We start from the raw sequence: 15,885 nt of genomic DNA on the forward strand, positions 1-15,885 counted from the left end.
TGCAACTGAGAGCAACCGCAAAGCAGGTGGCCCCAGCTGGGAAGACTGAAGGCTACGGCATGTGGCCAGAGCATTTCTCAGCATCCTGCAATGAGCCCAAGAGCCTTGGTCAGCTTCACCTCCACAGAGCAGCAGCATCACTCATAGAGCAAAGGCCTGGTTGTGCAAGAGGCCCTTGGCAGCATCCCCAGCTCAGCACCAGGAGATGCCTTTGGTGGGCTGCCCTGAAGTCCTGAGTCCCCTTGATTATCCCAGACGGGAGGAGCTGGATGGAGCAGCTCTTGCTGCCTCCTGGCCTGTGTTCCCAGGTTTGCTCTCAATCATGAGAGAGGCTGGAGAGGTACAGAGGGACTCTCAGGTCTCATCCTGTGCACCCTGGATGGGGCTGAAGTCCAGGCTCCTGTAGGTCAACCCAGCACTGGGCAAAGCCCTTCAACTGCCCCAGCTCCCCGCTCTGCTGAAGAACATCTCTAATACACTTTGGCAGACGGACAAAGCTCCTTGAAGGAGTGATGCAAAGCGTGAAGCCTAAATACCTTGTTCATGGTCATGCCCTCAGACAGCACTGCCCGTGGGCAGAGGCAAAAGGAGATTGGATTCCCATGATGTCCAATTTACAGGACATGTTCTTCTTTTTAACTGGTGCTTCAGACAATCCCAGTCACCTGGGATCAATTTGGGTGGTTAATCGCTCTGCAGTATCTACTTCAAGCACCCTGGGTAGTGCAGGCACTTCTGCCACCCGCTCCCCTTTCCCTTTCAGCCATGGCTGTAAAGCCCAAGCCAGCCCTGGGTGGAAACTCAGCCTGAAGATGTCAGCCTGGAGTAACCTGGGCTTGGCCCCCTGCGCCCCACGTGCGGCCAGCACCACGGCTCCTCAGGAAAAATTCCTTTCAGGCATCAAGAGAAACGTGATTTCCTTTCCAGCCGTCCAGGAGCCTCACTGCCGCGCACAGTCTGCAAGCGGCCGCGGGGAGCACGGCGCCGCATCCACCTCTGAAGGAAAGGGATGCTCCTGGGGTGGGCAAGTGATGCGAGTCCTGCCAAGAACCTGCTGCTGGTGCTCTGCAGGGACCTCGTGTCAAGGCGTGTGCCCGAGGTGCTCTGCAGCACGGGGAGGAGCGGTGCCTCGGCAGTGCCCAGGCAGGGGAGCAGCTCGGTGACGAGCAGGAGATGGCAAGGAAACAGGAGAGGGAGCGGAGAGTCTGGGCAAAACCCATGCACCGCGTTAGACAGAGGTTGGCTGACACATTGCTGCACCGGAGCTGCCGGCCAAGCTGCCCCATGGCCAAGCCTGGATGGTCAAAGCCTCCTATCTATCCCCAGCATCGAGGGAATCTGAGAGTTGGGAAATTTGGTGGCAAATACATCGTTTATGGACAAACAACTTGGGAGTTAGAGAAGCGCACCCTGCGCCTTGGAGGGAAGATGTTTCTTGCAGCGAGACCATCAAGACAGACTCCAGAGATGCAGGGCGAAGTATTCATGCAACCAACAGTTTCTCTAAGGACCTAAATGATTTGCTTACTCCGCTCTCCACGTTTCAGCTCCAAGGGGAGGATCTTTCCTCGGTGCATTACCACCAAAATAGCAGGAAAATCCAGTATTTTGGTGTGCACAAGAAGTAAAATCTTATTTATCTTGACTATTGCACTGTCTCCAAGAGGCAATCACGGGGCTACAGTTTGCAGAGCTCCACAGTAATGAAAACCCAAGAAATACCACTGGAGATAGAAAGGTTAGATGATTTAATGTGAACCATACGTGCTGCTCAGACTGTTCTCTGTAATCCAGCTTCTGCATGTCCTCACTGCATTACAGGAATGATGCATCGTCTCCCCTTTTCTTGGCTTCGTTATGCGGAATGAATCTCCCCCGAGACCCTAATTGCTTCAAATGCTCTCTGCTCTATTTATATTTGATTTTACCCAGTGGTTTCAAGCAATCCTGATCCTGAATGACTGTTGATCTAAGGCTGTGCCCTGGCTAACATCTGCTTTGAAGCAGTTGTGTGCAGGTCTGTTTGAGTAACATTACACAGGGCAGAGACAACTTGGCTCTTCAATTAAAGGCTTTATAACGATCCAGTCAACACAGTGCTTTCTTCACCATGTGACCACGATGGTTTTCATATCTGTGGATGCAATTCCAAGCTAATGTGTACCTGTCCGCTATCTTTGTGGCGGGTCCTTGCCTTAGCTGCTCCCTGCCTCAGTTTCCCCCTCGCAAACCAGCCGTAGCTCCCCTCGCTTGGGCCAGGGTGCAGCCGAAACCTTGATAACCCACTGTGCCCTACCCAAAAGGGGATCTTTCCTTCCCTGCCCGGTGGAAATACCTGCAGCAGGCACCACTGCTGGCAGCCCTGGCATCCAGAGGTGAGCAGAGAGGGACGGCATTGCTTGCTGCTTCCGAGCAGGGCAGAAGGGGGAACATTTGTACCTCTCTCTGAGCACATGGAGACCCACTTCATGGCCAGGGCAAAGCGATGCCTCCTCTCTCTGCTGTCACAAGGGCAGGGACCCAGCTTAGTCTGTGCGGTGGCGGAGGGTGCAGGGCAGGAGGAACACGTAAAGCAGACAGATGGCTACACAGCCAGCCCAGTTATTACCGGAATAAATTGGGTAAATCACAGGCTAAGCAGTTGCTCTCCCTGCGGTAGAAGAGGATCTGACACCATGATTGAAAATTAGCAGCATCTCAGAGGCAATCACGGCTGGGAAGCTTGCTGTGCTGGGAAGCTCCCCTCAACCGGGTGTTGCACTTGGACTGTGTTATTACTGCACTTTAAACCACAAGAACAAAATGTTTGGGACATGCTAATGACACGAGGAGAAACAGAAGCATTTTGATTTGGTTGTAATTGTTGTAATTATTTGCTACCAGAGCAGACATGAATATAATATAATGGGTCTGATTATTTATCAGCATTCAACACAAGAAAGAAAACAATGCCGGTAAATAGCAGAGGGTTTATTTCGGGGAACTGTTTAAAGCCAAGAAAGGACAAAACATCTCTCTTCAAAACAGGGCCTGTGGAGGCTCTGCGCTGAAGATCTGACAAAGGCTGTCAGGATTCAAAAGAGCTGTGTATGATTGAGGTTTCGCCCTGATTTATTTGGCTTGGTCACACTGCCAAGGCCAGGTTTGCCGAGCAGCTTTCCACTGGGCAAGACCCTCGCCAACCAAACGTCACCCGCTGGCAAGGAAACCATCCAGGGTGGAACACAGGCTACTCTTTTTGGAAAAAAAATGGCAAAGATGATGCTCCAACCATTTCCAGGAGCGGCACGTAGTTTTGTCGACATTAAAACTTCAGTTTTAGCTGAGACTAAAGGCTGAAATAAGGCGGTCAAGGAAGGAAACAAGGAGGAGAAAAATTGAGGGAAAAGAAAATGCACCAAGACCCCAGCATCAAAGCCTCTGGGCTGGCTCACTGCAGGGTCTTGGAGGAACCTGAAACCAGGAGAGGCAGTGAGGAAACAGAGGAGGCCTGGAAAAAGACACGGTCAGGTGGAGGAGAGGCATTCCTGGAGGCCAAGGGGAAAGGAAGAGGCCCAGGTGGGCAAACAGGAGAGCTGTGGGCACACACAGACAGGTCTCACACCAGTGATCCAGAGCACCAAAGTCCCACCGCCCCTCAGTGGGTTGCAAACACCTCTGAGACCCACTGGCACAGCGCGGCAGCGCGCTCCAAGGCCACTCGACACCGAGGACAGACACTAGCTAGCCCGCCCCGGGGCATCTGCAGGCCATGCCGGGGCGAGGAGAGCAGAGCAACCAGGGGACCCTTCGATAGAAAGCAACGTCCCTCCCGTCGGGGCTGGCGACCACTTTCCTCATCAAAGGGGCTTTGTTGTCCCCATTCCTCTCCCCACTTGGCACCCCACTCTCACAGCACTTTCGGTTCCTCCAGTCCTCTGACCTTGGAGCTACTATGCTGTGAACGTGTCAGACGGGAACATGCCCTCAGTGCTGGCCAGCCCACTAACAGACCGAGCTATTATTACAGCAGGCACTGATGTGAGCAGCCACAAAAAGGAAAACAGATTTTTGGGCTCTTCGCGTGTCCGGAGCTCTCTGCACATCCTGTCCCGGGTTAACTGAAAACATGTGGTCAAGCCCTGCCAGGCTGGCGTGCAGCGACAGCCAGAGCTAGCTCTCAGAGCGCCTACAGCTCCTGCTTCCTCACTCCCTTTCTTGAATAAGCCCACTAAAATCCAGCTCAGGAAATGGCGAGATACCAACATGCTTAAACATCCTCCTCATCACTGATGTTACTTCTTCTGCAGTCCCTTGCTGTTTCAGCGGCATCATCTTCGGCTTGCTCGCTCCCGTGTGAGGGTTACCAGTCACCGGAGGACACTTGTCCTTCCTTTCCTAACATGTTCCTACGCCCCAAAAGTACATTACATGTGTAATATACATGTCATAAGCTGAAGACAGTGCTCAAACCACGGACACTGGCTTGTCACCCGGTACAGAAACCTGAGCCTGAGCTATGCCCTTGCAACCAGCCTCTGTACACAGCGACCGTGGCTGGCTCAGGCTCAGCCTGGCTGTGGTGAGGGACATGATGGACGTCAGGCAGCCCTGATGACCTGGGGTCCTCCCAGCAGGGCCCCAAAACCCACACACGGGGCAGAAGGGATCTGTAGGATGTCCGTTTGCAGCCATGCAGGTCGATCAGCAAGCAGCCCGGGTTTCAAGCTACTTCTTGACATCAGCAGCTCAGCGGACGCACTGGGTCATCCTCGACCTCCCCGTCAAAGACTAGAGGGCCAAGTCACCACTGAAGTCACCACTATCACGGAGGAAGTCTTGGAGGTGTAAAGGCAATGAGTACTGGTGTGGCAGCATGGTTGCTGGTGCTTGTGCCTGTTTGGAGTCACTGGCTCACCTTGAATCCTGGCAGGAGCAGACTCTGCCACAGAGGAGAGTGAGACGGGGCTGGCACACAGCACCCTGCCCCAGAAAGTCCTCCCACCTTATCACCTTCCTCAACCAGAGGTGGCATTTGTGCATGTAGCATTTCCTATATTTTTTTTTTTTTTTCCCCCTTTTTCTTTCTTTTCAAGTCTGGAGCTCCGTAAACAGCAAGCAGCCACAGCATCCTGTGGCACGGGGTTCCCCTGCAGATCTGCCCCCGGTTGTTTGCTTTGAACCTGCCACCTGCCACTTTGATGTCCCTGAAGTTCTTGTCTGAGAAGGAACCGCGTACAATCACTCTCTATTTCCTAATGAAGTCGCTTTGTTTTGAGTCGCTGTTGTCCAGGTGCCCTTTTCTTTTTCATTCAATACTGAAAGCCCCCAAACGCCTCAAGGACCCAGATCAGGCATTTGTCATTTTTTCTTCACTTTCCCTAAACATTATTGGCGTGATGCAATGCAATTAGTTGCTACCACAAATGGCTGAGACTGCAGAAACAGCAAAGAAATCCTCACCACCCTTGCCTTGGCATATCTAACCCATCGGTGCAACCTCCGTGCATCGCTATCTGCAGACACCTGCAAACACACGGCCTCATTCGCGCCCCTCCCCAGCACGAGCTCTTCCGCCCGTGCCCCAGCTGCCCATCCACCAGCACCCACCCTGCCAGGCCCACGCTTGCTCGCATGCGTGCCCGTTGCCTTGACTCCTCCACGACGTCCTTCCACTTAAAATATACGTGACACGCCATAAATATAAATGCCACAACCATATAAACGCCACTGGAAACGCACTGTGTCTATACGCCCACGCCGTATCAGCACACACCCCATCCAACCCTAACCTGACACACACCCTCGAGCGCATTCTTCCACCCCACGCCTTGCCACGACACGCAGTCAGGAAGAGCAAGGGAAAGCCCGAAGGTGTTTGAAGGAGATGGTCTGTCCAGCTGGAAATTCAGCTTCTTAGCTCTTTCTGTGCCAAGCTGTTGTTTCAGTGGCCTCCATCTAGCCTGGGGTGATAACCCAGGCCCTATCAGCGCCGCTGATTTCGCCTGTTTTCCCAGTCAATCTGACAGGTGGGCAGACAGGTCGACAGCACGCAGTTGGGAACAGCGGTAGGTGTGTTTTCCAGGCACCACCACGCTTTGCAGCACACAAACAGTGAGCGTGCCGCAGGTGGGCTTCACATTGAGCCCTGTCAAACAGACCCAGGCGAGCACAGGGCACCCTGCTGGGGGTGACTGCAAGAGTACCGAGATTTCTGCACAAAGGAAACACACAGACACATCCATACACGTATCATGGGCGTGCATGTGTGTACACACACGTGAAAAATCTTTGGGCAACACAGGAAGAGCCCGTCTCGTGCGCTGGCTGCCAAGGGACTCGCTGAGTCTCAGGGTACACATGTAACAACCCACTTTGCCGCTGCTGTGAGCTTGGTTCCCTGGTGGTTTTTTTTTTATAAGGCCATAGCATTAACCTAATTAATTTACTTTAATTGGAGAACAGTATTAGCCTAAATGGTCCCACTTAAATCACAGAGAAGCCGTGGCCAAGCTCTTCAAACAGCCGCCTGTCCCCACTCACCCTCCCGCAGACGGTTAACACCGCTGAGTTCAGCGCGCCCGGGCTGCACCTTGGCACAACAGTCCTCCGCTCTTCACAGGGTTTGGTTTCTGCTCTGAAGGGAAACACCTGCACCTCTCCAAGCGAAATCAGCTCAGAGCAGAGAAATATCTCATCTTAGAAGCTACAGGCTCCCCCACCGAGCCAGGACCCGAACCTGGTGGGAGGACTACCTCTGGAGCTGAGAGCTCAGCAAAGCAGAAGTCCTGAGGGACCTACACCAAGCTGACCATGCTCGCAAAGTGCTTCCCTCGTGCCCCCTGCCTGCTCCAGCAGCGGAGGGAGGGTTTGCACAAGGTGTTTCGGAAGCCACAGAGGTGAACAGCCCCACGCTGATGTATGCCAGAGGCAGCAACGGGGCGCAGTGGCTACCACGAGGAATGGCCTTCAGAAGACCGCAGCTCAGCTCTCGCTTCCTTGGTTTCTGCTGATGGCTTCTGCAGTGGTCTTTGGCAAAGCCTTCCCCCATGCCAGGGTCTGGCATCCAAACGAGGCCAACACCCTCACCCTCCTTTGCCAGCTACGCTGGTAACTGCAGCTGAGAAGTACCCCGTAAGATCTCCATGAATACCACTAACCTGCTTTCTTTTAGCTTCAGAGTTCTCACCTTAGCGAGGCTTATCATCCTGTCTCACCACAAAAACTGCCCTGTTGTGTTGTTAACTTGGAGGTCCACCTTGCAGGGAGAGATAAGGGGTGGGCACAATTGAACTCAACCCAAGCACATGGCGGGGGTCCCAGACTACGGCCCCGGGAGCAGCAGAAGCAGCTCCACCCCCCCAGCTCACCCTGCCAGTTAGCTGACTGCACACCACCAAGCTTTCTGCTCTTCCTGCTGTACTCTGCTTCGGCACGAGAGGTGTCCATACCTACAGCGTGGCTGATACAAGGTCAACACGTCCCCCTCTATGCATTTATACACTTATAAACAAGCTTGACCCAGCAGAAGCGTCCAGATGATCAGGGCTGGTGGAGCCATAGCGACCACGGTGTTTTCAGACAGCATCCAGGGCCCCAAAGGCGGGTGCAATCAGGCTGTTTTGGAAGAAACATCAGAGAAAGGCAATTCTATACGGGAGGTACGAGAGCAAAGGGCTTGGGGGAGCCAGCAAGTCCACCTTACAAGCCTTGGAAAATGGGCCAAGGCCAATTAACAATGAGCTGCAGCTGACAGAGAGGGGAGGATTTCAAGATAAGAGAAATGGCAGGGAGCCTAGAGGAGATCAGAGCTTGGAGGGAAGAGCAGAAAAGGCCTCCTGGGAATAAGCCTAAGTAGGACTGCTGAAGGAATTTAAGCTAGTATCTCTCGGGGGGCCTTGGAAAAGGGGACATAGGTAATAGCCTTGTGAGATGCTGGTTATGATACAGAGCTAGGGGAAGAGACAAAAATTAGCTCAAGGAGAGTGCCAGGGGTGGGGAATGCACATTACAAGTACCTGAGATAGTGTTTTTACAGCAAGATCCAGAGGAAGGGGTGAGCTAGTTACGCTACAGAGGAGCAGGAGTACTCCAGCTGTAAACAAAAGGGCTGCTGAGAACCTTCAGACAGAGATGCAAGACTTACTGAGGCTAAAAATATAAGCCAAAGGCTCCCTGTGCAGTCACCCACCCTCCTGTTTTGAGGGGATGGAGGCCTCCAGCCAGGTCACATCCAACCTCCAAACAAGAGGCAGGTCACTCCAAAGCCAAAGCACTTTCTTGGTGAGGGAAGCACCTCTAAGGGCCAATATACAGTGTGAGGGCCAATATACAGCATCAGGGCCAGCCTCAGAAGGAGCAGCTGCACAGGGAGCTCCTCTTGTATGCAAAGAGCCTGGTGTTCACTTCAGAAAACCTCTCGCTGGTTCGTTTTCAAAGCCATTCCCTTGCAGACCTGGCCTGGGATTTGGGAGTGTTTGGGACTGGCAGTGCTGTGTCGTAGCTCGCTGTACTCCATCCCCTCCTACACCCCTGGCCCACAAACAGCCAGAAGATGGCAAACACACGAGACCCACCAGAGGTGTGAAGAAAGCAGCTGCTACACTTCCATTTCATTGGTACTTCGTTTTGTTTTTATTTTTCCTTCTGATTGAAAAAGAAAAGACAGAGAAAAGTTACAAAAGTACTAAAAGGCAACGGTATCAGCAGGACGTCCCTGTTCCCCGCTCCCACCCGGGGGGGGAAGGCAGCCTGCTGCACCTGCGGGCTGGCAGAACCACGTCTCTGGGGCTGAGCATCTCGGCAGCTCTCGCTGGGCAAAGCCTGGGGGTGTGGGGGGGGCCACACAGGGGGCTGCCGCCCAGCCATCTGCAGGGGGAATGTGCCTCTTCAGACAGGGACCAGCCTATGTCTGTCCCTTCTCCTGAGCACAGGGAGTTGGTCCAAAGAGGCAACGCTTCCTCCCGCACTGGTCACCTGGATCTGGCAGCAGTTAAAAAGCTGAGGCACACCCTCAAAACAAGATAAGCAGAGTCTCTACAGGGTCAGGAGGATTCAAGCAGAGGGATCTGCCTCTGTTGGAAGAAGGAACTTCTTGCAGGGAACCACGATGTTCTGCCAGAGGGACCTCACCAGCAAACACAAGCGACCCCTTGGAGGCGGTGCTGGTGCAGGGGGTGGCCCAGCTGTGACAGTCTGGAGCCAAAAAGCAGGCAGAGATGGGGCAGCATCAGGACAGATGTCCCTTCACCGCCTTGCCCAGCTGCTCTACCTGCCCAAGTGAGAGGCGGTTGGGGAGGGAGGAGGGTAGGGGTGAGGGATTCACAGCTTTTGGGCTTTCCCCAGGGGTCTCAGTGAAGGACCCAGAAAGCACCAGTAAATGCTGGTTCACTGTACAGCCTCCTGCTGGCAGCTGGACTGACCACTGGTCTCATCCAAAGAGTAGCATCAAAGACCTCCACCCTGGAGCAGATTTAAAAATCAAAAATTATTTTATATTACTCACAGTTGCTCCTCTTGATCCAGGCAAGAAGTGGAACTATTCGCTCCCCCTTGCCCTCGGCCAGATACAGGCTCAAGGTGGGGAGTGCCTAGACAAAGAGGTTATGCTCTCCACCAGGTGCAGCAAGGGGAAATGCCTTGTTCCTCTGCCTCCCCAAGAGAGGTGAGAGGTTGTTCTTTTAGCTGTTGCCTTGTGGCACAAAACACGTCTCAAGGCCAGATCCCAGTCAAACTCGAGCGGCAGCAAGGCCTAGCACGGTCCTAACTGCCTTAGGACTGTCTATGGAGAAATGTCCCACAGCTTCACCCAAACTCCCCTCCTGTTTCTTCCACCAACAGGTGGCCACAAAACAGAGACCTCTTTCACCCACTCCATGCTACATCCACGAATACTTGTTGCACTGACACAACAGTCATCTAGCTGAACAGCCAGCCTAGCAGGGGAGTGGAAAGCTTGCTGGAGACATTGGATTCAGTTGAGTTTGGTGATACCAGTTACCTTCAGCATCATGTTAGGGCAGCAGGGTATTAGGACAACGCTATGGAGAAGTGCTGCATATCCCAGACCACGGCCTCAGCAGAGAGGAGGCCCAAGAGCACGCAGTCGCCCCCAGGTTCTTCTCTCTGATGATGCCGAGAGGACTGAGGGTGGGTGCCGTTTTCTTGGATGGCTGAACACAGACCTTCCATTCTAGACTTTTATTCTGACCCCTGACCTACAAGCGGGAGGCTCATGCCTCCCATTTCAGATGATTATCACTTGAGTTGCCAGCAGACCAACTGGAATGTGCAGCCAGAATACCAGTTAGCCCCTTCCACCTTTCTGTCCTAGGGTCTTCCACTCAGGAGAGCTTGAAATGAATGTAATTATAACGATCTCAGAGAGGGATCTTCTGGCTTTGCAGGCAGTCCTGTATAGCCTGTCTCCAATCCTGAGCTCAACTCTGAGCAGGAGAAGGATCAGGTCTATAGCAGACCCAGGCACTCTCGAGAAACCAACTGGACTTGCTTTCACACTCGGATCATTCATCCCTGCTGCCCTGTAGGCCATACTAGCCCCTGAACCCCTCAGGGGTATCTTCACTTACCACCATCCCCATGTTTGACACCACCTTGGTGGCTGCCCTTGCAGTTTGTGGACCTGACTGGTTTGTTCTGCCCTGAAAGACAAAAATCTCCCCCTTCGCCACTATTCAGATACGGCAATGGTATGAAAACAGGTGCTGCTGCAAAGCTGTATGCTCCCTGCTGCCAGAGAAGCTGTGCTGCAAAGATGTGTCATTGTTGCTTTCTTCTCCCACCCATCCCCTTGGGTATCACCACCTCCCCTTCTCCCGGCCAGGCAGGTGGTTGGTTGATAGTTCCTGAGGTTTTTGGAGAAACTCCTTCAGTAGGCACATGACGGTTCTTCCACTGGAGCTATCGGGCTCAGCGGCTTCAAGGTGCTGAGGGAACGGAAGGCAAAGGTGGATGGATCATACACAAAGTGGGGTGGCGGGCGGCCTCCATTGATGCTCTGCAGGGGAATAAAAAGGAGGGACCAAGTCAGTGCTCATATAAGCTGCAAACAGTGAAATTCTTGCTTCAAGATCTTTATCACCTCCTCACTGGTACAATTACACCTCCTTAAATAGGTGGTCATGCTTGTACTCGCAGCAAACGGGACTAACATAAGCAGTGAAGAGCTTTACTCATGTCCTTGCTCCTACCCCTCGAGAAAAAAAGCGTGAGTGATCCCCTGCTCCAGGACTGAGGTCCCTGGGATCCACATGACCAGGACCCATGGCACCTGTAGCCACTAAGTGAAACAGGATATCCATGATGGATTTAGAGTCCCAGAATCAGAACAGCATCCCTATCAGAAAGTATCACATGGAAAAGCTAAAATTCACCTTCATTTGGCTTTGAAGGAGGACCTGCTACACTTTTAGAGCAGGGAGAAAAACCAAGTCATCTCCGAAGACTCATTCTTCAGTCCTGTTTTTCAACAGCTCTCCAGTTAAGTATTTTCAAATCACCTTTTCTTAAAGCCCCAGACACACCAAAACTCTCCAGAGTTTTGGCTCGAGACTCCAGGAATAGCTGAGAGATGCTCAGAGAAAAAGATCCCATCTGAAGGCCTTACAGCCTGGTTTGTACCACGACCACAAAGACCATTCTCCCCCCTTCTGCTCCCGGTGTTCAGAGCAGATCCAGAGTAAGGAGGTCAGAAACACCCATGCACTCCCTGCACTGCATGACAGGACAGAAATGCTGTTGCCCTCTAGGCTGTGCTGGTCCCTGTGGACCCCAAAGGAATTACGGTGCCAAAGAAGTGATCCCACTCTGTTAAACAGGAACTTCTTGGGAACTTGGTTTTGTTTCTTTCCTTGTGCAAGCAGAAGCAGCAGGGGGGCAGCTGCTTCACAGACACTCTTTGGTCAGGAGAGAAGGTCTCACTGCTCTACAGGCCAGCAGAATATTTAATCATGATCCCGCAGAGTTCACTCCCCAGGGATAGGTGTGAGCTACTGAGTGCCACATGCTGGGAAGTTCAGCAGCTCAGAAACGCGTGCAAGTGTGCCCTGCCCTCATCTCGCTCCTGTCGCTGCTGGGAAGGGCTTTACCACTGCTTTCATGGCAATTAGAAAAAAACCCAGTGAAAGAATACCAGAGCCTAGGCCTGATCTCATGTGCCTCCCCCTTCTGTCTCTTCTAGGCCTTTCCTAGGAAGACCCATGGTTTCCCTTGCTCAGTCTGCACTAAGGGACTGTTCTTCAAAGAATGAGGCTTTTTAGGAACAATTACCAACTCTGCTGTCTCCTCTAAGACAGCAGTTTATTTTGGTACTTCAAAGTCAGGTCTATCAAACAGCTCAACCACATACCAGCATGGCAAGGTGATGTTTGGTAACACTTGCCTCTGTCTTGGCTGGGTTTTAACTTGTCATCACAGCACAAGCACACACAAATTTTCCCAGAAAGCTGCTCAAATGGTCAGGCTTAACCATCATGCCAAATTACAGCGAGCTACGGAAGTGTCCAAGCCAGGCCCTGGATGTTGCACTCACTGCAGCAGGATCTGGAAGCCTCTGCCTCCAGGATCTTGGTCACAGCTCAGCCCCATAGGACAGCCTTTATGTCAGAAAGGGCCTCTTTAAAAAGCCAGTGTGGGCAGCATGTTCCTGCCTAGTTGGTACCTTCTCTGCAAATTAAGATGGGCACTTGAGAATGGAAGACGCCAACATGGTGCTTGGCATCAGCTGTGCCTGCAGTTTCAGCCAGCAAATCATGGCCTGCTACATCCCCTTGACACCTTGGCCAGCAGCATAAGAAACAAGAGAGGCAGATTTAAGGGCCTTTACTCAATAGCCACCTGCTGTGGGGTTATATATGGTGTGTGCTCTGGCAAGCCTCAGAGCTGGAGGGTAACATAGCAACCCCTATTCAAAGCTAAGGGGCAGAATAAATCAGCACATTTGTCCTTCTCCAGAGCAGAGAAGGTCCCCTGCCAGTGCCAAGAGGGAATGGGAACAAAGAACCTGGCAGTCCCCTCCATTTTGAAATGCCAGACAGGATTAGGGAAGGCAGCTGAATCAGTTCATTTCTGGCGGACGGCAGATGGAGAAGAGGCTGGGGAAAGGCAGGTCCAGAGGACAGATGAAAGTCATCCACAAAACTCACCAGGCTTTGGGTGGGAAGGCACCCTGGGGTTTCTCTCTGGGCCGCCTTCTGGGGCCAGTGTGCAGGGTAGAGAGCCTTCCCAGGGCACCGCAAGGCAGATGGGCACAGAGCAAGGGCTGAGGTGAAGGACAGGGACACGAGAAGACACAGGAGGATGCAGAGATTCATAGGTGGTCAGGCATCTGCAAGTAAAGCTCCAACTGCACCCGATCTGCAGTCAGTACGGGTCTGTCTTGCACCTAACTCCATGACTGACAGGCAGCATTGCTGCTAGGGACCTTGGTGGAGGAAAGAGAGAGCACCAGCACCAAATCACTCCACTCTCTTCTTGCAGAAGAGCATGTTTTCTTTGGAGCTCGGATCCTGCTCTAGGGATGACCAGGCCTGATCTGGCTTAGTCCACGACACCATTTGGGATCACAGCATGTGGTGGTCTGGCTCTGATGAGTAGCACAAGGCAAAGCTCTGTAGATGTATTCCCAGAAAAAAAAAAACACAGAGAAGGCTGGCTGCCAGGGAAGGGAAACACATTCCTCCCACCCGGTCGCTTAGGCCAACTGCCTCCCTGTAGTTTGGGCAAGTGTCCTAGCCAGCCTGCCCTTCCCCTTGGGCACCCAGCGCCAGCCTGTGACACTCGGGACATTGCTTTGACTAAAAGAAGGTTGTTAGAGTTGCTGCTGCTGTAGCAGGCCCTAGGGAGCTTGCCACAAACCTGCCTGACAGCCCCTGCTGAGCAACCCCAGGCCAGCTCCTGCAGAGGCTCCTCGGAGCACAAACACTCCATGCTTGACATAAAGTGATGTGTTCACTCTAATGGCATTCGGGCAGCTGGGTAACTCGCATAAAATGGAGCCTAATATGGGCCCTGCGCTAATGGCAATCATTAACCAGAGCCCTCCGTTTGTTAAGCAACGTATTTACACAGCTGGAGAACCGCCGGAGCCACACGCGCTGGGCTGCCGGCAGGAGAGCGCACACACTCGGACGCACGCTCTGTCACACACCCCCAGGCTCGCTTGCACACGTTCACCTGCTCTCACGCACCCTGGCTCCTCCCCAGAACACATGCCCTTCCCTGGCCGCTTGTCCACATCCCTCTGACCTCCGCCTGACTTGGAAATCACAAGCAGAGCTGCGCCTGCACACAAAAATTTTGCCCGCTCACATTGTCACTCAGGCCAAGAGGGGCCCAAACTCCACCAGCATCCAGGGGACAGTCCAAGGGAGCACAGCTCATCACTTGCTTGTACAACTGTCGGGAGCAGAAGGTAGTTTCAGTACCTGCAGGCACCCATGCTGTCCAATTGCAAGCCTCATTTGAGTTAGATGAGCTCCGAAGGGAGCTAGCTTGCATTTCACATATTTCAAGCAACGATGCATGGGCTGGCTTGGTCGCACATGCTTGTCAGCGTGCACCCAGACACACACGCTTCCCTCATATACACACACCTACATACACGCTCTTGCAAACCCGTACTGTAGTCACCAATGGCATTATCATCATTAAATACAGGTGGTAAATAAGCAATCAGCCTTGAAACATATCTGAAGCACATTAACAAAGAAGCACACCTAAAGCCGGTACAGATAGTGAGTGGATGCAGGTCCCTCATAGAATCATAAGGTTGGAAGAGACCTCTAAGATCATCAAGTCCAACCATCAACCTAACACCACCATGCCCACTAAACCATGTCCACAAGCACTACATCAACACGTTTTTTGAACACCTCCAGGAATGGTGACTCCACCACTTCCCTGGGCAGCCTGTTCCAATGTTTGACCACTCTTTCAGTAAAGAAGTTTTCCCCAATATCCAATCTAAACCTCCCCTGGCACAACTTGAGGCCGTTTCCTCTCATCCTATTGCTAGTTACTCGGGAGAAGAGACCAACCCCATAAGCTCCTCATAAAAGACCTGTTCTCCAGGCCCTTCACCAGCTTTGTTGCCCTTCTCTGGACACGCTCCAGCATCTCAATGTACTTGTTGTAATGATGGGCCCAAAACCACACACAGTATTCAAGGTTCAGCCTCACCAGTGCCAAGTACAGGGGCACGATCATTTCCCTGCTCCTGCTGGCCACACCATTGCTGATACAGGCCAGGATGCTGTTGGCCTTCTTGGCCACCTGGGCACACTGCTGGCTCATGTCCAGCCAGCCGTCAACCAGCACCCCCAGGTCCCTTTCTGCCTCTAAGACCAGCAAGATTAAACACCAGAGAAGTAGTGCAGAATTTCAATATTAGCAGCTCTCGTTAAACAGAGAAATGGGCAACTGCTCCATAAATCCATCTGTAACATAATTGTTTCAACAAGGAAAATGTCCATAGGAAGAGTATAAACAGGTAAACAATAAATCTACTAATACAAATGCACATTCCTCCTAGAAACCCGTCCCTTACCCCTGTGAAGTCTGGGAAAATATCCCAAAAGCAGATTGTGAAATAAATTTTGGACTCACGATTCTACAGAAGCGCAGTTCTCTTTGTACAAAGCAAAGGCAAGCACAGCTCCAAGCGTGCTTGCAGCTGTGGGAAAGACAATCCCCACAGGAGGGGGGATATGAAGTTACCTAACCCAACAATGTCTTAGAAGGGAGTGGTGGGCTAGGGGTGAAATGAAACTAAGCCCTGCTTAATACTCTTTGGTCCTCTTTCATAACAGCTCTAGTATCCTGGCGGGATTCAAAATCAGATCAGCTTGTGCACTCTGCCAACCCGTCCCCTACTCAGGGCCAATCCAG

General features: G+C 52.4%; 1 protein-coding gene across 2 annotated transcripts in view; it reads right to left on the reverse strand.

The window, feature by feature from the left end:
• Positions 1-8,786: 8,786 nt before the first annotated feature.
• Positions 8,787-15,885, reverse strand: part of LOC104347283 (uncharacterized) — a 58,974-nt gene continuing 51,875 nt past the window's right edge. For both annotated transcript variants that reach the window (XM_086460559.1, XM_009952260.2), the window contains one exon: positions 8,787-10,996. In XM_086460559.1, coding sequence (XP_086316685.1) covers positions 10,868-10,996 — 129 coding nt within the window. In that variant the 3' untranslated portion in view covers positions 8,787-10,867. The remainder of the gene's footprint in view (positions 10,997-15,885) is intronic.

This window comes from Leptosomus discolor, chromosome 2 (assembly GCF_034619465.1).
Source record: "Leptosomus discolor isolate bLepDis1 chromosome 2, bLepDis1.hap2, whole genome shotgun sequence".
In the NCBI taxonomy this organism is placed as follows: Eukaryota; Metazoa; Chordata; class Aves; order Leptosomiformes; family Leptosomidae; genus Leptosomus; species Leptosomus discolor.